Source organism: Aptenodytes patagonicus, chromosome 19, assembly GCF_965638725.1.
Source record: "Aptenodytes patagonicus chromosome 19, bAptPat1.pri.cur, whole genome shotgun sequence".
Taxonomy (NCBI): domain Eukaryota; kingdom Metazoa; phylum Chordata; class Aves; order Sphenisciformes; family Spheniscidae; genus Aptenodytes; species Aptenodytes patagonicus.
In genome coordinates, this window is record NC_134967.1 from 622,553 (window position 1) to 649,491 (window position 26,939).

The 26,939-nt window shown below is 54.9% G+C and overlaps 1 protein-coding gene across 5 annotated transcripts in view; it reads right to left on the bottom strand.

Moving 5' to 3' along the window:
- Positions 1 to 15,574, bottom strand: part of EPHB2 (EPH receptor B2) — a 132,136-nt gene extending 116,562 nt beyond the window's left edge. For all 5 annotated transcript variants that reach the window (XM_076355924.1, XM_076355923.1, XM_076355922.1 and 2 more), the window contains exon 1: positions 15,477 to 15,574. In XM_076355924.1, the coding sequence (XP_076212039.1) occupies positions 15,477 to 15,561 (85 nt within the window). In that variant the 5' untranslated portion in view covers positions 15,562 to 15,574. The remainder of the gene's footprint in view (positions 1 to 15,476) is intronic.
- Positions 15,575 to 26,939: the final 11,365 nt, after the last annotated feature.

Genomic DNA, 26,939 nt, shown 5'->3' on the forward strand with positions numbered 1-26,939 from the left:
AGTTTGATTGGTGAGAGTAACCGTGTATAAGGCAGAAGGCTTTCTGACTACCGAAACCAGGAGGCGTGACGGCAGCACGGGGGAGCAGAGCCAACCATGCCAGCAACAGCCGAGCCGTTGCCTGGGCGTACAACTCCATATCGCCGAAAACATGCTAAAGGGATTAAGAGCTGATTAGCTGGCAGGTTTCAAGTAATAGTTCCCAGCGTTGGACCTCAGAGGGCTCTGCAGGAACCAGCCCCAGGTTCATTTTTGTCTTACAGTCAGCATGATGGAGAGGGATGAAGGAAACCGATGCTGAAGTATCTAATGCTCTTCCAGGCTTGCAAAGCATCCTCAGGTAAAGGATGGCGTTCGCCATATGAAAAAATAATGTTTCCACTTTAATGCAGTTGTTAATTTTCTACAGATAGTAACGAGAGAGAGAAAAGGGCCTCCGAGGACAAGCCAGATGATCTAAAACAGCCATCCCAGGCAGGTGGACTGAATTCCCCTCTGCAGGATCCTAAGGGAGGGGGTCTTGCTAACTGCTTACATTAGAAACTCCACTTTTGTGCTGGTGATTAAATTGACCAAATCATCTTCAAAGGAAAGTTGGGGGGGGCACAATGCTTAAAATAATTTAAACTCTGTTGGGAAAAGCACTGGAAAGCCTGGTCTCCTCCAGCAAACACCTGGTGTGGCTCAGCAGATGTAAGCGCCAGCCAGGAAAAACTCCAGATGGTCCCAGTGACATGGTGGCACTGATCGGGAACAGCCCCCTGCGCCCGGCTCTGGCACCGCAGCACGGATGCTGTTCCCACCCAACAGACGTTCGCTGTGCATGAAACAACAGGATGGCTTCGGTCCTCTTCCAAGCGGGCAGGTGTCACTGACAGGACTGCCGCCACAGCCGGGGACCTCCTTGGGAGCCAGGAGGATTAGGGCTAAGTCTGGGTGTGCAAACGAATGCCGACTTTGCTCTTCCTTCCCCTCCATTGCTAGGAGAGCAGGAGCATAACCATGGTTTTAAGGTTTCCGGAAAAGAGAAGATGACTGGCTTTAGGATTTTCAAGAGCTTTTGGGAACTCACTCAAGCTGCAGCAGAGACAAGACAGGTCTGAGGTGTGCCGGGAGGTGGGAGAGGGAGATTCCCAGGTCCTTGCCCGCCTCAAGGTTAGGGAAAACTCTCCAGCATCCCAGCAAATGGCAAATCCATATGGAAAAAGCCCTCAGCAATGGGGAGGGAGCAGCTGCTGTTGTCAGTGCCTTCTGGGCTTGTCACGGCTGCCTCTTACCCCCTGCCTCCCCAGCCAGATCCCCTGACATCCAACACCGCCTCTGCCAAGCCAGCCCAGTTGGGTTCCCCCATTAATGCAAGCAGAAAAGCCATCCTTTGGGGGCTCCTTTAAAGCAGTGCCTCCCCCCCGAAAAAAAAAAGACTTAGTCAAAGCAAATGCCAGACCCATTAAGAGCAAAGGACCTCACAGCCAACAGAGGAATGCTTGGGCTTGATGGACTGTTTATAGAGTCTTTTATAGGAAGGATGGGTAACCTAATCCCAACTACAACATTTTTTATGCTGCTCTATGAGGGTTCAGCTGTGATTAAACTGTTGGCACAGTCCCATGGCACATAAAACCATGGAGACCAGCAAGTCTCATCCCCGCCGGAGCCCTGCAAATGCAAGCGGCAAAACTATTCCAAGCATTAAAGGCCGGCGAGCCCCGCCACGGGCCATCCCCGCTCACACTTCCAATGGGCCTCGTTATCTCCAGAGACCAAAATAAAAGTGACTCGGCAGTCGCTGTGCTGATCTCTACTGAATATTTGCCCCTGCTGCAGTCCAGAGCAGGGCAAAGGATAACCACCCCTCCAGGACTCATTTTGGGTCCCAGAAGCTGTGTGCAGGAGATGCAACTACTCTTGCAAAAATGTGGTCTCAGCAGTGGGCTTCAATATCCTTCTCTCCTAGAAGCAGTCCCAGGACCAGCACAGGGCCCTCCACCATCCTCCTAAGACACCGGATAAATCCCATAGTAACATTTTCTGAGAAGTTAAAACACTTGATTTTGAGCCAACCTCACTAAACTGAGATGATCAGTTGTGTGTCCCTGCTGTATCTACCAGGCTGCCACTCCACAGCTGGAGTGGAGACCGTGGCCCCCGGCATGGGCAAAGTCCTCCCAGGAGCCAGCCTCCAGGGAGAGGACATCCAAACACCTCCACTCGGCTCAGGCAGATGTTGACCCAGGAAACCATGCCCACCTGGGACAAACCACCCCCAGGGTGCTCTAATTTGACTGTCTGAGAAGGAAATAAAGATTCAGAGGGGGAGAGATTGGAAGAGTGGGTACCTCCAAGCCCAGGCTTGGAATAGGGTTGCACCAACCCCCCCCTCCAGATCCTCAGCTTAGCTGGAAAGGGGAAAAGTTGGGGGGGGGGGGGGGGGAGGCTGGGGCAGGAACCCCCTCTGCCACAACGCATCGATGGGGACTGTACATGGAATGTGCATCCTCAGGGAGTGGGATTGCTCGACGTCAGACTGGCAGGGTCTCCGTCGGCGCGGCTGGTGGGTGGGATTTCTTCAGGCAATTTGAACATGATGTTTGTTTCATTTTATTGTTATAGGATTGGAACAGAACCAAGGCTTTTCTTTTTTTTTTTTTTTGCCTTTGTTGACTCATCCATCAGTTTGTCTGGCCGCCCTCGTGATACTCCCTGGCATGATGGGGCCACCACACACCCATTCCAGGTGGGCTCCCAACGCTCACATTAGCCCACGGCCATGCGAGGTGGCCTCTCAGAGTTAAAACTCTGGAGCACGCCGAGCACAAGAGGCTACCATCAATTTCAAACCCTTCTTCTGCATCAAACAAAAGACACCACCACCTCAGAAACCCTGCACTGAGCATCCTCAGCCGCAGCAGCCAGGAGAGATACATGTCCCTCAGTGCAGAGCCGGGCTCTTTATGTGGGATGGGACTTTGCCAGCAGTTTTATTTTAGCCCTGCGCGAGAGTACGACACATTCCTGCCACCGAAGGGAAGGAGACCCTGCAGTGTTTTCAGATGCATCACCTGAGCCCATGCACCCATGGGGTTTCTCCTTCCAGCACACGTAGCACAGACCCCAATGCACCACGCGCAGGGTGATGGGTGCCTTGATGGAAACACAACGGGGTGGGTATGCCGCCATGGTTCGATGAGCTGCCGGTACCCCCGGGAGACCCACAGCAGGGGCCAAGCCCTTCTCCACCCCTCTGGCCACTGAGCAATTCGAGGCTGGACGACACACCCAGCGCTGACCTCGCAAATCCCATTTTTTTTTCCCTTTTTTCTCTGTAGCCCACACACCGAGGACCTCCCAAACATGCGGTAAAACACCAGGTCAGCTTTCCAAGGGCTCAGCACCCACAAGCAGGAGCTCAGGTCATATTTAGGCCACCCAAATTACAGGGCAAGACTTCTCCTTGAGGGTGACCTGCTTCACTTCCCCTGGCACGAGGCCACGTGGGCAGCCCGTGCCACCCCATCCGGCACGCCACGGGCACGCGCGGGCTCCACTGGTCCCTCCTGTTGGTCCCCAATTGTGCCACTCCCAAAACTACTGCAGCCCTTGGCAGTGTCCCCTACACATCCCTTACTTTCCAGCCCAAAATTCAAACTCCCTCTTTGTGGGGGGTGCAGCCCCACCTTTTCTTATGCAGAGACATATGGAAACAGGGAGCAGCAAAGTAGCACTGCAGGACCCAGCCCGGTGAGGTTGTACTTCACCCTCAGCCCTGCCGATAAGCAGGGATGGGCTTCTGCAATGCCAAGGGATGAAAGCAAGTGCCGGGGATGAGCTGGCTCGGTCAGCTTTTGGCACGTGCCCACTTGCCCCCCATGTGCACACCCATGAGCTGTGTCCCACCAGGATGGGGACAGGCACTTGCTCAGCCCCAGTACTTGGCCCAGAGGGACCAGCCTGGATGCACTCTCCAAAGCTTTACTTGCACATGTCTGCACCTCCTGCCTGTCCCATGGTTCGCCATAAACCAGTGGAGCCCAGGACACCTCCCCAGCCACCGCTTGATCCAAGGAGGAGCATCAGCAACCTCCCAGAGCAGTGCAAGGTTTAGCCAAACCCGGGAACAGAGACCAGACAACAAATGGGAGCAGCTGCCGGTAAATTCAGCATTTCCAGAGGATCTGTGTTTATCGAAAGCTGTCGCTCTCCAGCCAGAACAGGTGTCAGTCACAGCAAAATCTCGTGGCAGCTATCCAATCTGAAGGCACAAGAGTTTGACATCAGACCAAAAAAAAAAAAAAAGCATCGTTAGCAACTTCTCTGCTCTCCATCTTGCCTACAGCCTTGGAAAAAGAAAGGTGAAAAGCCAAAAGGAGGAGAAAAACAGGTGTATCAGGCACTGGCTCTGTGCAGGAGCAGCACAGCCACCTGAAGCAGGCATCTCCCCATCACTACACAATGCTCAGAGCAGATCTGGCCGCCCCGTGACAGAGCCACATCACCAACCGTCACCCAGATGCCACGGGTGGACTCAAAGCAGCACCCACCTACCCCAGGACAGCTCCATCACACACCCGAGCTGGCCTCATCCCACCCACAGACTCGCTAGCTGCCTGCTGCCTGGAGATTTACACTGAGCACGACACAGAGCAGACCCTGCACTGCCTGTTTGACACTTCCCACTAGCCAGACACCAACCCCTACTAATGCTGCCAACATCCTAATTAGCACCTTTCCCATGCCTGCCCTGCTCCCGACTGCTCTACATCTGTCCGAGGACTCTCTTTGAGGTTTCCCGAAGGTAGAGCAGATGAATGGGGACAAGTCCTGGAGGTGCTCAGCACCCCTTCCCCTCCAGAGCAGCTGGCACAGCCTGTTCCTCCAACCCATGCCAGCGCCCCGCTGCTCTGCTATGTGTCTGCTGTCAAGGGATTTCCACACAGCATCATGCACACTGCTGCGTTTATCCCTTCCGAGCCTCAAGAGCGGTGCTAACATGCAGCAAGGATGGGAGAAGCCCAGGATGGTCCTTGTTACATGGGGACTATCCATCCCTCTGCAAGGCGGGTAAAAGAAGCGGGGCTTTGTCCCAGTTTTGGCGTGGACAGGGTGGCTCCAGGCTCTGCCAGGGGAATGCTTTGCCCAACCTGGCTGGAAACTGTCCCTGGTGGGGCTGCTCTGCTTTGCCTGCCTCGATCCACCCCTTCGCTGCCACAGCATCGCGCCCCATGCCAGGCAGGAGCAAGCTCAGAGGGGCAGACATCTCCGTCCCACCACCCAGCACGCTCCAGCACCGGGCAATTAATACCCTGCCACCAGCCATTCCCCACACCCAGGCACCAGCCGCTCTCTGCTCCCCAGGGAAAGGAAAAAAACCATCACCGGCTTGCTTTCCCTCCCAGACCTGTGCCCGTTTCTACACCAGAGCAGCAAGGAAGCCATGTGCCTGCTCGCATTTAACACGCAAGTGCTCTCTCGGCATGCATGCAGTCAGCTTGCATGCCGGGGCGTGCATACAAAGGCTGGGGACGAGCACACAAAACCAGTGCTCAGCCACCTGCAAGGGCGCTCTGCAAGCAACGTTGGAGGTGGCGGGGATTCTGCAGGAGAGATCCGCAGGAAATGCTTTCCCCAAAGCTGGCACGCCACAATTAACTCTCTGCAGCCTGGACAGCCCCCCTCCCTGCAGGCAACGCGCTCCAGCCAGCCCGTACACCTTGTTTTATTTCATCTGCGCTGCCCCCAGTTCACGCATTTCTCCTGCTCGCTTTGTCCCCTGATACCAGACAGGCTTAAAAGTAAAACAAGGCAAAGATTTATTAAGTGAGGCTCACCATAAAGGTTTCCGAGTTGCAGTTGTGGAGCCTGGAAACAGGATTAAAAGTAAAGCAAATCATGAAACGTGACCGTAACTTCTGCACAGCGAGACGTGACCCCTCACGTGCTCCAGCCCATCTCACACCCAAGCACGTGGCATGCACCGGCTGGGGCAGCTGCCCGGCCAGCTTGCAGCCGCTCCCCACCACACGAACCTCTCCGTGATGGCCCAGGGCTTCTTCAACCTCCCCTCTGCTGCATCCAACTTGTTTAGCTGGCCCAATCCTGATCTTCAGCAGACTTTCTACCATACCTTGCCTCAAACCAGCTGCACATGTATTTGTCAGTCCAGAACACTCCTAGCTCTTATTCAAGACCACAAACAGCTTCTGCAGACACATCCTCAGAATAGGTGGTAGATACGGGATAAAGGCATCATCCCCATGCATGTCCTGGGACCAAGCCTTCCTCCTTGGTCAGACTGGTCCCATCACCCCTACCCAACAGCTCAAACGCTGGCCGTATAAAAAGCTGAGCTCGCAAGAAAGAGATGCATCTCACGAGAGAAAGGCTTGAAGCCAAACTCCAGGAGACAGCACCTTATCCATACCCAGGGAGAATGAGCTGCAGAGTCACGGGAGCCAGCGGCAGGGAAGGATGCTGCCAGCTCCCTCCAGGAGTACCAGCCATGGCCACTGGCCATGCCTGGAGAGAATGGAGAACAGTGGATGCAGGCAGACATGGGTCCTGGTAGGATGCACACACCAGTCTCTTGGGTGAAAGCAACCACACACCTGGAGGCATCTGAACAGCCTGTTCATGGCCAGTTTGTCCTGAGACACATCATACCCAATGCTCTAGTCTCAGCGAGCAAGCCAAGCCAAAGCACTTGGGTTCAGTGGCCACCCCACATGAACGAGTGGCCTCCTGGGAGGCTCAGAAAGGCAGATGGGGAGCAAGCTCCCAAAGGCTCTCCCTCTAGAGACCGAAGAGCATCCAAGGACTCCCTGTCCCCTGCTCCAAGACAAGAGTGCTCCAATCGGTCCTCCCTTGCCCCAGGAGACTCTGGGACAGGAAGAACCTGCACTGCCACACCACTATGTGATGCTTCTCATCCACAGCCTCCCACAACCCCTGTGCACCAGGGCTGCAGAGGATGGAGATGCCTTCTCTCTTCTGCATCCCTCTGCTGAAGTTGTCCAGGCTCACAGAGGGTCTGGACAGGGGGTCCAGAGGGTCCAGCCCCTTTTCGACCCTCCTCGCCCTCCCTGCCTCTCCCCCTCCCCTGCCTCGCAGCAGCAGAGCAGCGCTGCACCAGCTGCCCAACAAGGGTCCCTGCAAGCCACGGCAAGGACATGCAACCAGAGCTCACCAGCCTCCGGCAGCACCCCCTGAACTCTGGGGACGTGTTTTGGGAGCTGGGGTGACACTTCCCATGGAGCAGGGCTCGTTTCAGCCCGCTGCCGGGCAGACGGACCCCAAATAAGCCTGGCCCAGCTGGGCACAGGCAGTGAGCTGCTTGACGTGGGATAACCATCGCCTGGACACGGTTTGTCCTTCAGTCCACTGCGGACCAGGTGTCCCCGTGACCCCCAAAGTCTGGGTGGAAGCAGAGGAGAACCAAGCACTTCGCGGCCAGCCCAACCGCCTCCCCCTCCTCTCCCATGCCGGGGGCTCGGCAGCCAGCCGCAGGCTGCCCAGGAGCCCGGCCGCGGAGCCCATTGTTCCCTTTGTCTGGCCTTTTGAGCACAAGCCCGCGCGGCTCAAGGCGTCCCCTCCGCTGCAGGGATGTTCACACGCTCGGCCACCCTCACCACCCCCGACCTGCTCAGCCGGCGGGCGAGGGGCCGAGCACCTCCCCTAAACCCAGCCTTCGCCCCTGCAAGATGAACCCCAGGCTGAGGGTAGCTCCTCTCCTCCCCCAGCTCCAGACAGATGCTCTCACCCTCCGAAACGCCGAGGAGGGCAAAAGCAAGCGCCAACGGGCATTTTCCAGGGGACCTTACCCTCGCCCAGCCACCCTGCCAAAATCAAGAGCCTGCGTAAGGCTGGGAGGTGTTCCCACACTCGGAGGGTCCACCATCACGGCCAAGGCAAGGAGCACCCGGAGCGATGTGGACCCCCCCCGGCGCTTTGCCTTGGAAGCTGCAGATGGTCTTGAAAGCCAAGCTGGGAGCTGGGGGGCAACAGGGCCCCCACCGAGCATGGGCATCCAGCATCGGAGCCTGGAGAAGACACCTCGCCCCTCGGGACAGACCTCAAATACTGCATCCACCATGGGAGCCTGAGCCAAAGGGATTCCTGGTTTCCCTCCCACCTCCAGCAGCGCACCGGGGGATGCTCTGGGAGGAGGTGCAGAAAGCACCCCGCTTTCTGCAGCCCAGCATCAAGGGCCTCCTGATGCCCCCGGTACCCAGGACGGGCAGGGGTGGGCTTCACCCTGCCCAGCGCACTCCTGCCTCCACCCTCCATCGCTCCTGGTTTTAAACCTGCTGCTTGAGAACTCAAGAGAGAGTGAAAAAATATAAAATAATGAATCGTCACCCCTTCATCACCCTCTTCTTCACACCTCCCGCAGTCCGATGCACCCCTGTGCCCCCCCCCAAGCTACATCTTTCCTGAAGCTCCCCCCACCCGTGTACCTCTCCTGTACAAGCATCTTCACCCTCCTTTCCCAGCCTTTCCCAGTTCTGAGTTGATGCTTTCAAAGAACCATCCACAATGACTTTAAGATCTCTTTCTTAAAATGCTAATAAGTAATTTAAAGACTGCCACTGTGTATGCATGGGTTTAGGGTAATTTTTTCCATGTGAATCCCTTTTCATTCATCACTGACTACATTTAATCTGCCACTTTATAGCCTGGTTATCCAGTGTCATGAGATCCTTTTACAATATTTTGAAGACAACTGTTGTTTTTATCATCCTGAACAATTTTGTATAATCTGCAAACTTTCTCGCCTTCGAGTTCCCACCCCTTTCTAGCGCGTTTATAAATACATCGCACAGCGCAAGCCTCACGCTGATCCCCGTCCAGTGGGAAAACTGACTCTTTGTTTCCACCTCTTTAAGCAGATTTTAATCCATAAGAGAGCCCTTCCTCTAAAATTACTGCTCTGGAGCCTCCTGGATCACCCAGGGAGCTCTTCTTAAAGGATGCTCGTCCCGTTTGCTCTGGCCCCAGTATTCGTTTTACCAATTTATCCTGAAATATAAGCTCTTCTGCCATCACTTCAGGGCAGTCTCTCAGCCTGCCCTGGGAAGGAAAGCTCCTTGCCAGGAGTCCCCGTGGCCACGGCCATTTGGGGGAACACTGAATTTGTTCCTCATCTCCCCAAGTGCTCCATCCTGGTCCGTTTTAACCTCCTGATTCTCATTTGTTGGGGGGGGATCTGGGGGGGAATAATTCATTTCTTCTCACAAGTTATTTTTCAAACTCCTCTCAGGCTGCCATATATGGTTTTGCATTCACCATGCCACAGTTTCTGATTTTTTTCTATTTTCCCCTTTTAGACACAACTTCCACTTTCTGAAGAACATCTTTTTACCCCTGGTGACCTCCTTCAATTTGCCATTTAATCAAGATTTATTTTCTTTTTTAAAACTCATACGTTAAACAGCTGCATGCATTTATCCTGAGCTTTAATATAATTTCCCACATGATGTGCAAGTATTTCGCTATTTTAGCTGCTCCCTTCAGCTAGCTCCTTTATTTTGCCTGACTTACAAAATGTTACTGTGTAGTATCTTTAAGTGCTGGTCATTTTACGGATGCGATGGCCTGCCTCTAAGAGAGGTAAGGTGGAAAGAACATCATTTATTAGACCAACTGATAAAGTTTCACCAACTTTTGGAGCTCACCAGCCCCTTCTTGTGCCCACCAGGAGACTGAACCTGGTCCCACGGAGCCGGCCCCACGCCTTGCACTGCATCACACGCGATGCTCAGGTCTAAATCAAGAGATCCTCCTCTCGTGGACTCTCCAAAGAGCCGTGATTATTCACAGTCACTAAAACTATAATTTCTGAATAACGCCCCTATGTGACATTTATGGAGGCACAGACCATCCATAATTATAGTTGTGTTTTCTGCCCTCACGGCCCATTTCATTTCCCTTAACGTTTGGCAATCAGTGCCACAAGTCGGGTCAGAGGGGTAGCAGAGACCTAATGCTGCTCCCTTCATCCTCAAGCATGGAAATTCAGAGAGGGGCGGACAGCACAGCATAATCCTCACTTACTCCTTTGTCTCCATCCTGCTTTGCTCCGGGGGGGCCAGCATGCCCCGCACAGCCACCCCTGTGCCTGCAACCTGGCATAAACTGCCATCCATCCAGCACGTTCCTGAGACACCCGATATCGATGTAAAGTCGGTATCGATATATCCCTGCACAACACCCTCTTCTTCCTCGCATCCTCCTAGCTGCCACCTCCCAGCCCCTGAGGGGTCCCTGCCCGCCTCCAGCATCCCCAGCAATACCCCCGTGGGGTACCAGCCAGGGCAGAGCCCCCTCCCGGACCCCCCCCCCCAGGGCGCTGCCTCTCCCTCCCGCCCACGCTGCATGTCAGTGCCTTATCGCAGGAGGCCCCGTCGTTACCCCCTTATCTAACAGCTGAACTTTTGCCTCCGAGGATCTCCCCGCTACCCCCATCCTGACGCGATCCAACGGGCAGCCGTGCTTCACTCCGGCATCTCTGCAAACCAGAAACCAGGTTTGGGAGGGATTGCAAACCAGGATGGGAGCCGACGGGGGCCTTTCTTGGTAAAAAAGGACTTTCTGTGGGATGGGAACCCCGCACCCGCTCCCAGACAGACCCACGCACAAGCACCCATCTCAGCAGGGTCGGTCTGTCGGGAGCGGGCGCATGTTGGGGCAGGAGCGGTGGGCTCAGACTCTCATTTATCACAGCTCTGGCTACACTCTCACAAAAGCACTCAGGCCTCAGGAGGTATCTCAGCATCCAGTATTTACCCAGCTCCTCAGGCAGGTTTCGCAGCCCCGCTGGTGCCCACCCCTCTTCACAGCCAGCTCAGGTATGTATGTGTACACAAACGGCTGCCGACTAGTGCAGGCAGATCCTTAGCCCATCTGCAATGGGGTGGTTGCTCCCATCCTTGGGGGACAGCCCCAAAACCCCTTGGCAGCATTCCCAAGGCACAGCCACGTCCCCTTCACACCCCCAGATCCCTCTGTAGGGTGTCCCGAGGAGCTGGGGGACATCGGTGGCCACACCAGCCCTGAGCCTTCATCCCCTACAGCCCTGTCCCCTTGGCATCTCCCTCCAGCATCTGCTCCTTCAGCTTTTATCACCCAGAGAAGCTGGAAATACAGCAGGGATCAGGAGTAACTGCTGCTCCTGCCCGGGAAAAGCAGAGGAGCAGAGCTGCAATGGCAGCTACACGGATGTTTAAATTGGGCACCCATTCGGTCTCCAAAAGGAGTTTTCTCCTCCGGTTGCTGCCCCGGTAATGCAAAGGGCAGGCAGGTGCCAGGAATGCACCTTGTCAAAAATTAACCCAGGAAACAGGGACGGGGAGGGGAGGCAGCGGCAGGGAGACGGGCAGAACAGGGCTGACCTGAAACCATGGTCTCTGCTCCGCACCTCAATCCCATTTGTCAAAAATTTGTTTCCAGCCTGGACTCAGGACAGCGTTTGCAGATCTGGAGTTCAAACACACGGGATGGATCGGCTTCTTGACAGATCCTGTGTTTTTCCCTGGACCTGCTGCTCTGCTGCATCCCTCTGGAGCGTGCTGGGCTCGCCAGGATGCTCCTGCAGCTCCTATGGTCCTGGCATGCCCCGGGCACACGCCACCTCCCTGGAGCACCAAGGTCAAAGCAACTGCCCTGGTGTGACCCGAACCTTGGTGAGATGGCTGAAGTCTTCCTCCACTGAGACCACGAAGCCGGACACGACAAGGCACAGACCAAGCCCTGTGTTCGCTGGCATCCCCCTGCACCGCCCTGGGCCTGGAGGAGGCTGCGGAGGTGCTCACCAGTGTCACGATCATGTGTACAAGAGAGGTGACCATATTTTAACAATAAAATATATTATAGCATAGATAAAATACAATATACTGTATATTATGTACATGTATGCAACATAATAAATGCATAATGTATATTGTGTAGGTTATAATACATTATTAACTATGTAGGACCACAAAGGTCCTGTCTCCAGCTTGCTCGGAGGATGGACACAAGCTCCATGTCCAGCACCTCAGCCACGGCATGCCCCGGGGATGCCCACCCCGGGAGAGGATACAGCCCTCCCGTACCAGCATCCCCCTGCAAGCCCAAGGCCGGGCTCAGGACCGCGACCGCCCGGCGCAGAAGGATGCTCAACATTAAGCCCCCTCACCCGCCCGTGATGCTGCTCCCCAGCAAAACTCACGCCGGGCGATTCTCCCTTGCCCATCAGAGCCCGCTGCTGCCTCCGCGCTGCCGGCTCCCGGGCTGCCTGCACCCTCACAGATATTAGGGCCACCTCTTTTCTCCTTTCGCATTTTTTGGCACACAGCTGGCTTTCCTCCAGCCCTTGGGAAACTTGCCAGCGCCGCAAGGTTTATGAAAAGTTAACTCCAACGGGGTGAAGAGCGCCTTCGGGTTTTTTTTTTCCCCCTCGCATGCGAGTTAGCCGGGCTGTTGATTTTAAAATACCGAAGTGTCCTTCCCAGCTCCCCCCAAAAATACCTCGGAAGTATCAGTACTCCAGATACGCGTGCGGCATACACCAGCAGGAATACAAAGAGGAGCCGTTAGTGATAGCGGCACTGTTACCAACCGGTGTGGGATCCAGACCCTTTCAGGACTCCTTTGTTCTTGACTTTCTGGTTTTGTTTTTTTTAAAAAAACACACAAAAAAACTTTCCTTTTATAAGCTTGAACTTTCTCAGCTGCAGACACATTACCTTGCAACTGCCTTAACAACTGTACGCAATTCTTAACCTCTGCTTTATGTACGTTGTCATCCACCTCCCTGTTTTCCATATTGATTTATGTTTTACGTTCTTTTCACATTTCCTTTTAACAGAGCCGGTTTTAACCAAACAGCCTTTCCTCCCAAGCCCGAGACACGCATTCTGCTGGCCAGTGAGTAATCAACTTCCAATTTTCATGCACACTCCTGTTTATATTTCCTTCCCTATCGGCTTTGTTTCTAATTAAGGTTTGTTAAATGCAAGTGAATATATAGCGTACAGAGAAATATAAAGCATGTAGATAAATAAACACCCCACACACAGGCGCACTGACTAAGGCTGCGCTTTCAACCACGGATCCCAAAGCACTTTGTCATGTTCATTAACAAAACCTCGTGGCTCCCTTGGGAAAGACGCTTGTATTATTTTACGCCTTGTAATTAGGAAAACTGAGGCACAGAGGAGACAAGTGAAATTACCAGCATTACAGAAAAGCTCTGTAGCAGAGCTGAAAACAGGACTCAAGAGTCAGGATCCCCGGGCAAATAACCAGAATGCGTTTTTCCCCTGAACGAGCCTTTTTTTCCCCCATTTTGGCCCTGGAAATTTGCCGGAGCTGGTGATGGCAGCGCAGAGGGCATCGCCACCACAGAGGTGCCTTGTGGCTGGGGGGATGTGGTGGGGTCCAGCCACCGTCTCCTTGGCCAGTGGCTGCTGTTGGGTCAGTCTGCCCGCACTGACGGGGCCCAGAGCATCCGGAGACGCAGATGAACGCTGCATCCAAGCATCCCAGGGAGCCTCCTCCCAAAGAGGAGGAAGGAGCAGAGGCACGCCCGGGGAGCTGCGTCCCACACGCTTTCGCCTCGCCAGCTCTCCAGAAGCCTTGGCAAGGAGGGAAAGGCTGGGACACGGCAGCTGGTTGCCACACACTGCGAGCCACCGTCGCAACCCCGCGACACACACACAACAAGGCAGGAGGCAACAGCAGGGGCATGGGGGGCACCCCACCAAACCCAAATCAATGCATTCAGTCCCAGATGGGGACAGTCACTGGAAGCACAGTGCAGGACCCCCATTGGCCATCTTCTCCCCGGGAGCATCCCCATCCATGGGGGAGCACACCTTACGGCGATCATCTCAGGTGGGTGAAACCCCCTGCCAGCACTGGCCGCCCCCTCGACCCCAGATACATATTCCCCATCCCTTGGGATGAGCCCAGGCGCTCGTGCATCCAGCCCACGCTGCTCCTGCCATGACAGTGGGAAGGTCACCCACGTCTTCAAGCAAGCGTGCAAGAGCCCTGGAAGCTGGTCACCGACCCCCCAGCACCGCCCGGCAGCTCCTCTCGGCACGCAGGAAGGGCAGGGCAGAGTGGAGGTGTCACCCCGTCCCTGCACAAGGCGCCTGGCTCCCTCCCCGCCGTAGTCAGCAGCGTCGGCTCCGCACGGCCAAGCCTGCTCGGGCCCCACTGGCCAAGCACAAACCCCGTTTTAAGTGTCAGCACCGCCGGCTGATCAGGCCAGACGTCCCACGTGGACACGTATGCTCCCACAAACACGCTCATCACCCCAACCCCTCCTCCCCCCTAATTAAAAACATACTGGGCTCATTTGAATAGCATAGCTGGCTAGCGCTCTCCACTGCAACGTAAATAGTCCTATTTATGCCAAGCTCCCATATTGTAAATATCACGATGTATAGCTGGCCAACCCATGAGTCATCTCCCAAAACTCCAACTTAATAAATGGTGCCTCATCCATGTTCCAGACAAACACCGTCCGTGCAGCTCCCACCGCCCGGCGCCTCCACGCCCAAGGCCAGTGGTGGCCGCCCAGCCTGCCCGCCAGTCCAGCGAAGACAGGGGGATGGCAGAGCCACCCAGCCCCTCGCCAGCTTGGACACGGCCTTCCTGCGATGGGCAGATACCCGTGGACCGCGCTGCACCGGGATGAGCCAGTTTTCGGCCTGACAGCTTGCTCTCACCCCAGCCCAGCCCAGTTCTCCGGTGCTTCCCAGGGCGCCCGTGCAGCAGGCGGGCTGGAGGCATGCAGGCATGGCCGAGATGGGCTTGGGAGCAGGAAGACGAGTCCCCCCTTGCCTAGACCCCACCACCGGGCTCCCGCCCAGTGCCTTCCCCGCGCACCCAGCCTGCAGGAGCTCCCCACCTGCCGCCTGGCTCTGCTTTGTCTGAGCACCGGGGGAACTCGGCGGGGAGCCCAGCTCCTCCTGGGGACGCCGGGAAAGCCACGCCGCCAACGGGGAGCCGGCCATGAGCTCCAGGATACCGGCAAGGCCTTGTTGAGGTGTGCCCCAAAGCCTCTCCCAGCCACCAGCAGCGGGCACGGCGTGGCAAAGCCCGGGCATCCCTAGGAGAGAGGCTCCGCGGTACCCAACCAGCACCCGGGGACCTGCTGCAGGGGTGCCGGGGTGCCGGTGAGGGATGCCCACCGTGGCGAAGGGATGGCGGAGAGAAGGGCAACGCAGCCATCGGGAGGGTCTGGGGCCGGGGGGGGGGACGACACACACGAGGGGCCCCAAGCTCGGCACCGGGCTCCGGCGGCAACACCTCCAGCTGGGGCAGCACTTCCCAAAACTTCGCCTCCCCTCCAGCGCTGCGGAGGGGGTGCGGCGGGGAGGGGGGGAGGGGGACAAAGTGCCACCCCCCAGAAAAAAACAGGGAAAAAACCCCGAAGGGGGGCTCGCCCTGCCCCAGAAGGGCCCCCGCCCCCCGCGGCCCCCCCCCCTTACCTTCCACGGCGGCGAGCAGGGGCAGGAGGGCGAGGGGCAGGCAGCAGAGCCACAGCGGCCCCATGGTGCGCGCCGGGCCGGGCATCAGAGGCGGCGCGGCCGGCGCTCCATGGAGGCGGCGGGGGAGCGGCGGCGGCGGCGGCGGCGGCGGAGCGCAGAGCCGAGCCCCCTCGCTGGGGCCGCCGCCGGCGCGGGCACGGCCGCGGGCACGGAGCGCACCGCCGGCCCCGCCGCCGCGGCCGGGCCGAGCCACCGCCGCCGCCGCGCGGGGGAGCGCCCCGCGCCGCCCGCCCCGCCCCGGGGCGCCGCGCTGCCGGCGGGGGCGGCGGGCGGCGGGCGGCGGCGGCGGGCGGGCGGCGGCGGGGCGGGGGGCGGCGGGGGGCCGGCGGCGCGGCGGGGGGCGGCGGGCGGGCGGCGGGCGGCGGCTCCCCCCGCCCGCCGATGGTTTCTCCCGGAGCTGTCGATCATCCAGAGAAAGCCGTGATTTCAGCCCAAATCTTCCTCGTCGGGGTTGACTGCGCGCCGCAAAAACCGGGGAGGGGGGTGGAGGGGGGGTTCCCGGAGGGATGCCCCCGCCTCCGCCCTTCCCACCGCCCGCAGCCCCGCTCCGGCCCGGCGGCCCCGGGCCGAGCATCCCTCCATCCGGGGGTGCGCCCGCCTGGTCCTCGCCCCCCGCCGCTGCCCACCGGGGCGGGCGTGGGGTGTCCCGGAGGGGGCGAAGGTGGCGGAGGGGAGTGTGCTGGCTGCGGGCAGGGCCCGGCAGGAGAAAGGACATGCCCAGCGGGACAAAAAAAAAAGAAGGAGTTGGCAAAATCCGTGGCTTGTTGCCGGCAGGTTCTGGGCAGCCCTGACCCCCCCAGACACCCTGGAGTCAACCCAGGTGGGGCGGGAGCAGGAGTTCCCTCATGTCCCGTGTGGAGCAATTGTGAGATGGTTACAAGCCCCATTCACATGTGTGACTGTTACCAGGACTGTTTGCCCCAGGAGGTCCCTTCTGTCACCACCCTAACGCCTCCTCCTCACCCCTTCCAGCCTTCTAGCGTCCACTTTGTACCCAGCAGTGCCCCTCTGCTCACCTCCTGTAGCTGTGCCCCTCTTTCTTCTGGCTGGGAGGGGGGTCAAATGCATCCTGCAGAAAGCACGCGTGTGTCCTGGCGGATCTTCTCAGGGAAGGTCACACCCTGCACATGGAGCTCTGTACGAGCTGTGCAAGGTTCATAGGCCAAAGGCTAAAGAGCCACTGGACCGCCAGGATGGATCCCTGCCCCTCAACTCATGAAAGTGTCTAAGACGCTGATAAAACAAGCTTGGCTTCACTGCACTCTTCCTCGTCCCTCTGCTGCACCAGCAGCTTGAACATTTTGGGTTCCCTGCCTTGACCCATCGCAAGTGACTCATTTCTTGCCAACCACGTGTGGTGTGTTTGGAGGAGGTCGAGTCTCCCTGACGGTGTTGGCCATATGCGTGAGCCAAATGGGCTTCCCCAACTCAGTGTGGCCAACTGCAGGCTCTGATCCCCTTTGGGAGCTCCTATCACTGCAGCTGCTACTGGTCATACATGTTGGCCCCACATTCAATGCAGCAGCCTCCAGAGAATCCTGTGGCCCAGCTCCATAGTGTGTGGAGAAGCTTTCGTCTTTAGTGCCTCATTAGGGTTCACTCTTGCATGGAGAGTGCTCAATTCGTTACAGAAGGAGGCAGAAGAACCAGGGACAGCCAGTGGTCTTGCTGCTCCTGCCTCCAGACATGTTCCTCTGCAGGGCAAGGAGCCCAAGCATCCCTGCAGTTACCCACCATCCCAGCGCTCTCCCAGGGCTCCCCCATTTCCCAGGCTCTGTAATGGCCCCCTCACTCCCCGCTGCTCTGGAGCACCCAGCATTTGTCATCAGATGTTAGAAAGCACTCACCATTTCCAAACTCCTCAGACCGTCATTTCAATCCTTCCGGATCCCAGGGCTGGTTTTGTGTCCTGCAATGCCCTAGACAGATATGTCCCAGAGGATCCACCCAGCTCTCCAAAGTGAGAGCCTAGGGTCCAAGAAGCAGCAGCCCTGTCTGTTTGCTAGAGTCCACCCAGACCCTCAGTATTTTCTTGCAGTTCTCCAGGGCTGCACTGCAGGAGGCAGTAGGGATTTTGTCCTGAGGCAACTGCCACTGGAGACTTTCCCTCTCCTTCAACTCCTTTGAGCATCCCCTTAGGCTGTTGCTGCTGGAGATGGGACCTTAAACTACACAGACTTACTGTCTGACTGCCTTAGTGACTTTGAAGATCTTATGTACTCCTTGGAGTCCAGTTTGTCCCCTGAAGATGCTCTTCAGAGTCAGTCATGAACTGTGAGCACTGGTCCCACCCTCACACCTTCACTCTGCTCCCAGGGAGGGCTTTCTATGACTGTTGCATCCCTTCGGTGTCCACGGGAAGGCCTGCCAAGGCCCCACAGCTACCCTCACAAGCTTGCTGTTGTCAGTGTAGGGGATGCAACCAGCCTCCACGCTCTGTCCTGCAGCCCACAAGCTTCTCTGGTCACCAAGCCAGCAGCTCTGAGCAGACTAGCAAGTGCCACGAAGCACCGTGCCACCGTGAGTGATGCCGGACCTCCTCCAATGTCCTTTTCTGCACCTTCCTCTCATTCTGCAGCAGAATTAGTGGCCTCTGTGGAGGATGGTGATGGACCAGGGAGCACTGTACGTCCTCACTGCTGTCCTCAGCCAGCCACGACAATGTGAGCTGATGCTCTCCTTGCTGCCATCTGGTGACAAGTGACCGCAGCACTATGTCACATGGACCTGACCACCGTCGGGCAGCTGGTCCCACCTTGGGAGGCAATTGGTTATACTGGTAGTTGCTGCCCACATCTAACCCTTGCGCAGCACTGTCATAGGACGACGCTTAAACCCTGCTGCAAAGAGCGTTAGATAAAGCCTTGTCTGGGAAAAGTAGCAGCACAGGGGTTACGAAAATGGGACAGCCACCACTTCAGTTGCACCTACATGTTTATATCAAAAGATGGTTCCCAGGCAGACAGAGCCAAGAGAGATGACATCTAGGGGACATTAAAATGGGTTTGATGGTGACGCATTTAATGCAGCATTTTCAGTTCCTGGTGCAGGAAGAACAGGTTTCATTTGCACATGAAGCCCTTGGCTCATCACACCTGGAGGAGGTGGCTTCTTCTCACTCTCTGCAAGGTTAAAGAGGTGCAGCAAGCGACAGCCAGGAGTCAAGGGAGACACAAAGGGAAGCAGAATGAATGAAACAGCATCCATGCAATTGGGGATACAGAGCTCTCACACGCAGACTCAAGGCTCAGTGCAGCCATCCCCGGGGCCAGGAGTGAGAGGGAGCATTACCCAAGGAGCCCCAGCTACCAGAAAGATCCAGGAGAGGCTTATTCTTCTTGGGGTCCAGGGAAGCTCCATCCCCTGGAGCTACTTGATCAAGCTCAGTCCCCCAGTCGAGGGAGAGGCCAGTTAATTTTGGATGGGAGGGATGGGGAGTGAGTCCCTTGGTGGCACCTAGAGCAGTAAATCTGCCTGTAAAGACCCACCGAGAGCAGGCAGGCAGCTGGTCGGAGGCTGCGGAGAGACGCCCTGCAGGAAATTGGCACCCTTGCTCACGTCTCTGCATGTGAAAGGAAAGCTTTTCAGCTCCTGGCTGAATCCCTCGGGCTCCGAGGAGCCTCGAGCTTCCAGGGGCAGGTTGGGAGGAGGAAAACACGAGCATATTTTTACAGAAATCAGAGTCTCCCTGCAGCAGCAAATCCCGTAAAAGCAAAACCCAAGTGAAAAGCAGCTTCAGCTGTTCTGGCTCTGGCTGTGACGGGCTTGGCCCCAGGCCAGTGAGTTAATTCTGCCTATTAACTAATAGTATAGTATTGTCTGCAAAGATTCATTGCTAAACTTATGTTTTTAAGATATCACTTATCATTTAAACACTTAACTCTTGATCCCCGAACATGTACAGGCACCATGTAGCCCTGCAGCCATGCTGTAGATAACCAAAGCCACCGCTGGTTGGGGAGGCCGGGCAGCGTTTAACCCTTTTTCCCCTCTTTGTCTGAATGATAAATTGTCTTGAGTAGCACTTTCCAAAGGAGAGCAGGCCCTCCTGCTCAGGGACCACTTATTATCACCTACTTAATGTTCCCAAGCTCAGCAGGGATGGAGGAACTGTTCCCAATAGTGGGTTTTTCTAACCTCTGTGAAGGGTGTGTGAACAGCAAGAGAACCTGTGGATATATGTGATTGCAGCCTGTCACCGAGAATGGCTTCCCTCTGTCCTTCCTTGCCTTTCCCAAATGCTCTGCAGTCTGGTGGAGAAGCAGGTCTGGTCCTTCAGGAGGAAGGGTGGGAGCAGCAGGAGCTCCCCACCCTCCAGGGATGAGCCCCGGGTGCTGCCCAGCGCTTCGCAGCTCAAGATCCCCAGTCCCTGACCTGTACTGTAGACAGACATTTTTCGGGGATCTCAGACCTCTCCCCCCATCCCACCACCCCTTCCCAGAGCGGACCAGCATCTTTACCAGTTGTATTGGTCTCCAGCCACCATCCAAGCAGGCGCTGGCTGCAACCCACTGCCCTCCCCACCCCACTGGGGACATTGTGGTGAGGTTTCTCTGTGCAGAGTTAAATCTAGATAAGGCTTTTACATCCCTTTAGGCTTTGTGAGGGTACCTGGCCCTGGATAGCTTGTGCTGAAACATGACACTGGAGAGCCGTCCTCACTCAACCTGTTTAGCTTGTTGCAGGGTCCTGCCCAGGGGGAGCTAACGGAGGAACCAGCAGCTCCCTCTCCCCTTCAGCTCTTTCCTCTGGCATTCCTGAGCTCACCTCTCGCTAAGTGAAAGATTCATGCATGTTATGAACTCTGACGCTGCCTGGTACCAGAAGCGGGGATGAGACAGAGAGGAAAGGAGGAAGGTAAGAGGATGGCACAGGTCAACCGAGCATCGTCCTGTGCTGGGACCCCCAGGAACGCAGCAGAGCCCCAGAAAAGCTTCAGGCAAGGATTTAATATTTTCAGGGAGACAAGGGTGGCTGCAGAGAGGAGCGAGGAGTGGAAGGTAGCCGTATTTCTGTTGCCGCTGCAATGTCTGAAGTCTTAGGTTTTAGAGCCTTCAGCTAAATTAGGAAGCAAAAGTCAACTGGTAGATTGCATTAAAGATTTGAAGAGTTTTGCACTCCTAAAATGAATGAAACGTTTGAATGGTATCCATGGGAACAAATTAAAGAGAAGAGGCATTTTTGAAGCATTTAAAATAGATTTAGAACTGTAGAATTGGGCAGGAAATTTTGTATATTTTGTTCAACAGCTAATTTGAACCCAGCTTATGATGACAGAGCCAAGCGCAGGCAGGTAAACCTTAGATAAGACAGGTAAACCTTAGATTAGACACTGCAGAAATTATCCGATTGTGACTATATGTTAACTGGCTGTAGAGTTAAAAGAAACTTTTGGAAAAGTAAAGTTTACAAAAGTATCTCCTTCGGGACTGCAAACATGTCAGGTCATCTTGAAAAAGTTGATATCGTAAATAAGCAGGACCTTACGGAGATAGAAAGAAAAAAAATTAGATAAAGAGAAGGCAAATTTAAATAAAAGCATATAAATAACAAGGAACTCCCAATTTCCCAGAATGTAGAGAAATGCAACAATCAAGAATATAAGTTATTACTCTATATTTTAAAAAATACATAAAGGAAAAAAAGGGATTTAGATATACAGTAAAGAATAGGTGGAATGATCACCAGAATATCATGTTATGTATGTAAATCTAATCCAGAAGACTTCATAACAACAAGGCATGACTGGCAGAAGGTGGTTTTTGTATTCTGGAAAATATTTTCATTTTAGTCCTTGATTATTTTACAGTTAGCCAGAAATAGTAATGTTAGAGAATAAAACTGCCCAGTAGGTGACCTCTGATGAAAAACTGCCAGGCATTACATACTGACAGAGGTAATGACATAAAAGGAGGCACAATTTAATTGCTGTCATTTTTAAAGATTTGTAAAAGAAAAGGATGTAACCCAAGCTATTTTGTGGCAGGGCATCCACAGTCCAGAAGTCTTCTGGAAAATAGTTTTAAAGTTGTTCAAAGGAAGCTAGAAAAGCTGAAAAGTCAAACTCAGGTCTCTGTTTAATACTATAAAATTGTATATTTTATAGCGAAATTGAGAATGCTGAAATGGCATTTAATAGGGAACTGGGGAGAAAACTACCTGGTTTTTGTCATCACTGGTGTTAAAAATTGGAGTTTTGCAAATGCTTATAAACACTATGAAAAAATGCAACATTATGTGTTATGTTCAAAGCACTCATGAGCAAAATCCTCCGGTGCCCTGAGACAGTGCAGGTTTACGAGAAGGCAAATATAGGATCAAAAGCAATGGCATGTTGTGAAATTGCTCTTTTCTCCTAAGAGGTGATTACTATAAAAAGGCAGACCTGAAGGAGGCAACCACATCTCCTTCCACAGCAGAAGGATGGAGAAGAGACAGGTTGTCTGGGTCTTTCCAAAGAGGAGCAAGCTAAGGGAGATGCGGTGGCACGGAGAAAGCGGAGTGGTGTGCACACAAAAACCCTCCAAGGTCTGGAGATAAAAGGTCAGGAGTCAGTGGGAACGGTGCCGCATGCTGCATGACAGGCATTTCACATTTTCTCTTTGGGTGTCGGAATATCCACTCCGTTAAGGTTTTGGCTAAAATGTGACTGAGCTGGAACAAGTCCTGCAAAATGAGAGACCCACTGGATGCTGGCAAATGCATGCACAAGCTCTTCATGGTAATATTTACTTACTTACCTTTTTTTTTAATCAAGACTCGTCAGAGTAATAAGCTCTAGCACCAAGTTATCCTCTCCTGCGTGGGGACAGCTGGGGGATGAGCATGAGGTGCATGCAGGGAGAAGCACACAGCGTGCAGAGGCAGGAGCGCGGCGGGCTGGGACAGGGCGGCATTAACGACACGGAAGCACCGTGGAGGTGGTGGGCAGAGAGAGCACGTCTTCGAGGAAGGAGAGGCAGGGGCTCACACTGAAAATGTGAGCAGGAATGGGGGGTCAGTTTGGGGCTGGGCAGAGGGAGAGGAGGCATCCCTGCAGGGCTTGAGGAGCGTTGGCCATGGCACAGGAGCAGAGACCTGCTCCATGTTTGTCTGCCGGCAGGAGATGGGTCTGGCAGGCAGTGGGAGGAAACGTTGCCCAATTAGCCAAGATGGATGGAGCGTGGCTGCCCCTGGAACAGCCTGTCCATCTGCTCTTTGGGTTGCTGCCCTGGCGACATGAGGGACCCGCCAGCAAAAAAGCGCTCAGGTGACTCCCGTCCCCTTGACATGCTGCCACGGCACTGCTGGGATGAAGCAGAGCTGGTAGAGAGGCTGTTGCACAGGTCCCTGCCATGCACAGCAAGCACAGGGGGCTGCAATGGTGGTCATGCTTTCATCCTTTCATCGAGCCCTTCAGCGTTGCCGATGGGGGCATTTTTCCATGCAAGACTTGATCCTTGCAGCTACTGGGACCCCTTTGGCCCATGGGCATCAAGCATCCTGGCTGGTCTCTGAGAAACTTCTCTAGTGCTCCTTCAGGGGACTCTCATGAGCACGTGGGGCTGATGACTCCTCCTGCACCCTCGGGAGGTGTCCATGTTCCTGCTCTACCACAGCATGAGGGCTAAAGCCCCTCGCCACCCTTTCCTGACACCAGGAGGGGACTGGGTGTCTTGAGGGGTGCTGTGGTGGCCAACATGACACCAGCCTGTACGGAAAGTCCCAGGAAGACACAGGGAACTACAGAGCTCTCTCAAAGAGAGATCCAGGAATATATAACACACAGGGAAACCCGTGGAAATGAAAATAGTTGGGAAGTCTTCAATACAGATCTTTCTGGGCTCATGCAGCCCCCTAGCCTGTCTCCTTTCTGCCATCAAAACCCTTCCTGGGCCCACGGGAGCTGTTGTGGATGCTGGAGGTTTGTCCCACAGGCTACACTGACCTCTGGACTGAGCCACTGCAGATGCTCCCTGGCATCAACGTGGCACCAGTGCATGGATGGGGACCTCCCGCGCATCCTTGCTGACCAGCTGCCAGCCCTGTTCACGCCAAGCTCAGGTCCTGAGACAAAGGCTGCAGTATCGCCTTACTCATCTCCAGGCTGCTATCAGAGAGATCTTTAATTTGGTTTTAATTAAAACAACTCTTTGCTTTTTCCTTTCTTGAGATGGGTTTCTGTCTGGAGAGCTGGGACTGCCAAGAGCCAGAGCTGCTGCGTCAGTGCTGGGCTGAGGACTTTAGCAGGAGAGTGAGTGCAGGGCACTGGAGCGAGGGAGCAGAAGGAGGGGAGCAGCAGGCAGCTCTAAGGGGACCATGGCTGCTCCATCCCCGAGGCACAGCAATCACAGAGGCCTCCAACCTTGGGATACGGAGGCAGGGATGTGTCAGGCTGGCTCTGTGCTAAATACATTGCTCAGCAGGCATACTAGAGAGGAAATAAATCAGCCCCTGATTTACCTGGGAGGACAGGTACTGCTTCTCAACTGGTTTTTAATTTGGAGTCAATTTCAGGACCGACTGTTCAGATGTCTCTGAGATAAGTGATCTGTGTCGCTCTTGAGTCAAACAGGATTTTCCTTCTTTTCAGACCAGCAAAACTGTGCTCTATAAGTGGATGTTCCTGCTAATGTGGTGTTAAGTGTAGAGAGAATCATAAGTACTTGAGGGCAGATCCAGCTGTTAGTAAAACCAACAACCAACACCAAGATTGTCCTCAACTTCGAGGAACAACTTCAGACAATGAAAGTGTCCTAGGGGCACAATCAATTGGGAAATACAACCACAAAAATATGGCCGTATGTCATGCTACAGCTGCATTATGTGGCTACATATGTTCCCTTTCCTCAGGCCAACGGAGGAGTCTGATGACAAGGAGCACGTTTGGAACAGACACAAACAGTGGCTTTTGGCTTGCAGAGCACAAGGGACCTACTGGGAACAGCCTCCAGAGCCCTGAAATATCACAACTTCCTGAAAAAATGCCCACAGAACATGTAGTGGATTATGTCAGGGAGGTTTAGCACAGGTATCTTGCTCCCTAGGGAGAAGAGACGCCGTTTGGGCTTGAGCTACATACCTTGCATTGTCGTCAACCAGGAGTCCTTAGCAGTGTCTGCAATGCTGCAGAGGAATAGCTTCAGGGCTAGCCTTGAAGCCAAATTTATCATCTGCCCACTTCGTTTGCCTTTGGAGCAACCCAAAGGCCCAGCTGCCCCCACGCTCAATAGCACTGTACTCTGCCTCTCAACAGCGGAGGGCCCAGCCATCTCCATCTGTCCTCTCCGCGTTGCAGCAGCACTGCCTGTTTGCCTCTGTGCAGAACAGGCAGACCAGGAACAGCAGAGCCTGACACCACCTGGCACAAGGACAAAGGGATGCACAGGCAAGGGGAATGCAAATGCAACATGCCGGACTTTGCAGTGACCTGGTCTTCAGGAGACTTCCGCATCACAGAATCAAAAAATCATGAGGGTGTTTTATGAAAGGGACCTCCTTAGTCTTACACCATGGACACAGGCTCAGCTGGCACATCAGCTGGTCATCAAGGTTAGGGAGAAAGCCCACAAGGAGGCTGAAGAAGACCAGGTGGGGCAGAGCAGTGTGAATGTCCTACAAATGCAATGTCAGGACACAGGGATGTCTTAGCATGGGACCCGAGCGTGGTGGATGGAGGATCAGAAACATGCAGGAGAAACACAGCAGGTTCCCTCAAAACAACAATATTTGGCAGATATCCTGCTGGCTGGACATCACCAAGTGATGCTGAGAGGTCCACAGTACCCTCAGGGCAGACGGTAGGACACCATCAGGTCCAAGACTCACTCAAGCGCTGCAGCAATGGAAGGAAACCTAGGGTTGCAGAAAATCCCCTGGAGGATTTCCAGGACTTGGCCAGACACAGCCACGTCCACCCTGATCTAGTGTTGATGACAGTCCTGCTGCAAGTGGGAGGCTGGACCAGAGCCTCCACATGGGTTCCCACCACCATCTCTAGGATTTATGCATATCTCACGAACTGACCTTCTCTGGGACACAGATGCCGGGTTTGCAGCAGGAAAGGGAACAGCTATTTTTGTGGCGCCTGAACCTACTGCTGTCCCGCTGCTGCAGGTGGATAAAGACATTTCTCCCAAGCAGGGCAGCCCCCCCAGGCAGCAGGGATACAAGATCTGGGAAAAAGGCTCCAGCAGCAGGACCCTCACTGCCATCGCAGCAGCACGAAAGAGCATTTGGCATCGGTTGAGAGAGGTCACCAGTGGATGGAGCCCTGGAAATAACACAAAACTGGCAGAAAGCCAGTGCCTCTTGCAGCACTGGGGTTTATCTTTAAAAATAACAACAACAGCAGCCCCATTTTGCTGGAAAAGACCTGCCCGGTGCTGGGATCCTGCATCGTTAGGTGCCTAACTGACAGAACTGGGCATCCTTTGGGAGTTGAGCTGTGTTATCTGACGGAGGGGGATTATGCTGTGAAAACTGCTCGTTGGGGATTGTATATTAACAGGATATGCTCGGCTAGTTGACAGGAAGCAATAAAGTAATTTGAAGGAGACTGGGAGAGAGTGTGTGAGTTCCTGCGTCTGTGTTAAATCACGGCACTAGATAAGCAAACAGTGCAGCCCCGGAGCGGGGGGAGCGCTGCCAAGAGGGAGTTGGCCAGTGCCAGAAATCTCCAGGAGCTGCCGCGAGTCCAGCTCGAACATGGCGTGGAAACTAGCAGGATTGCAATTGCAACCCTCGCAGCCGCTGCTTGGGGCTCCAGTCTTGCAGCGGGCAGGTTGGTGGGTCCTGTCACTTGTCACCCCAGCTCTGCACACATGCATGAGTGGAAAGAGAGCATCACTCAGCAGCCGAGAGACCTTGGTGCTTGCTTGCGGGAGCCCAGCCCACCGGCCTTTCAGGGGCTCCGGGAAGAAGCTGCTCCTCCCAGCAGATCCAGGCCTGGAGGAGGAAGGGGAGGAGAGCCAGGACGAGAAATATGTGCAACTGCAAGAAACGAGGCTGCGAGAGCTGCCGAGTGAAGGGCGAGCCAGAGATTGCCTGCAACAATGAGGGGAGCAAGGGGGGGCAAGGCACTTTGCGTACAGCAACTGGCGCAGATTTAAGCGCCCTGCTCGGATCCTGCCCAGGGGAGCGGTGCCTGCCACGTGTGTGTCAGCAAGCACAGCACCTGGCACGCCATCCCTTGCTCAGCCTCCCACGTCCTGCTGGAATCAAATATAGCAAAAAATCAGCAGCATATTTTGTTCTCGTAGAGGCTTTGCTGGCCTCCAGGAGGGGACGTTTGCAGGCTTCCTGATGCAATCTCTGATCCTTTTCGTCAGGGATATACTTTCACGGCCTGTGTGATTGCCCGGGGAGCTTGCTGCCACAGGATAAGAGCACTGCAGGATCTACAGAAGTGTGTCTGTGTTTGGT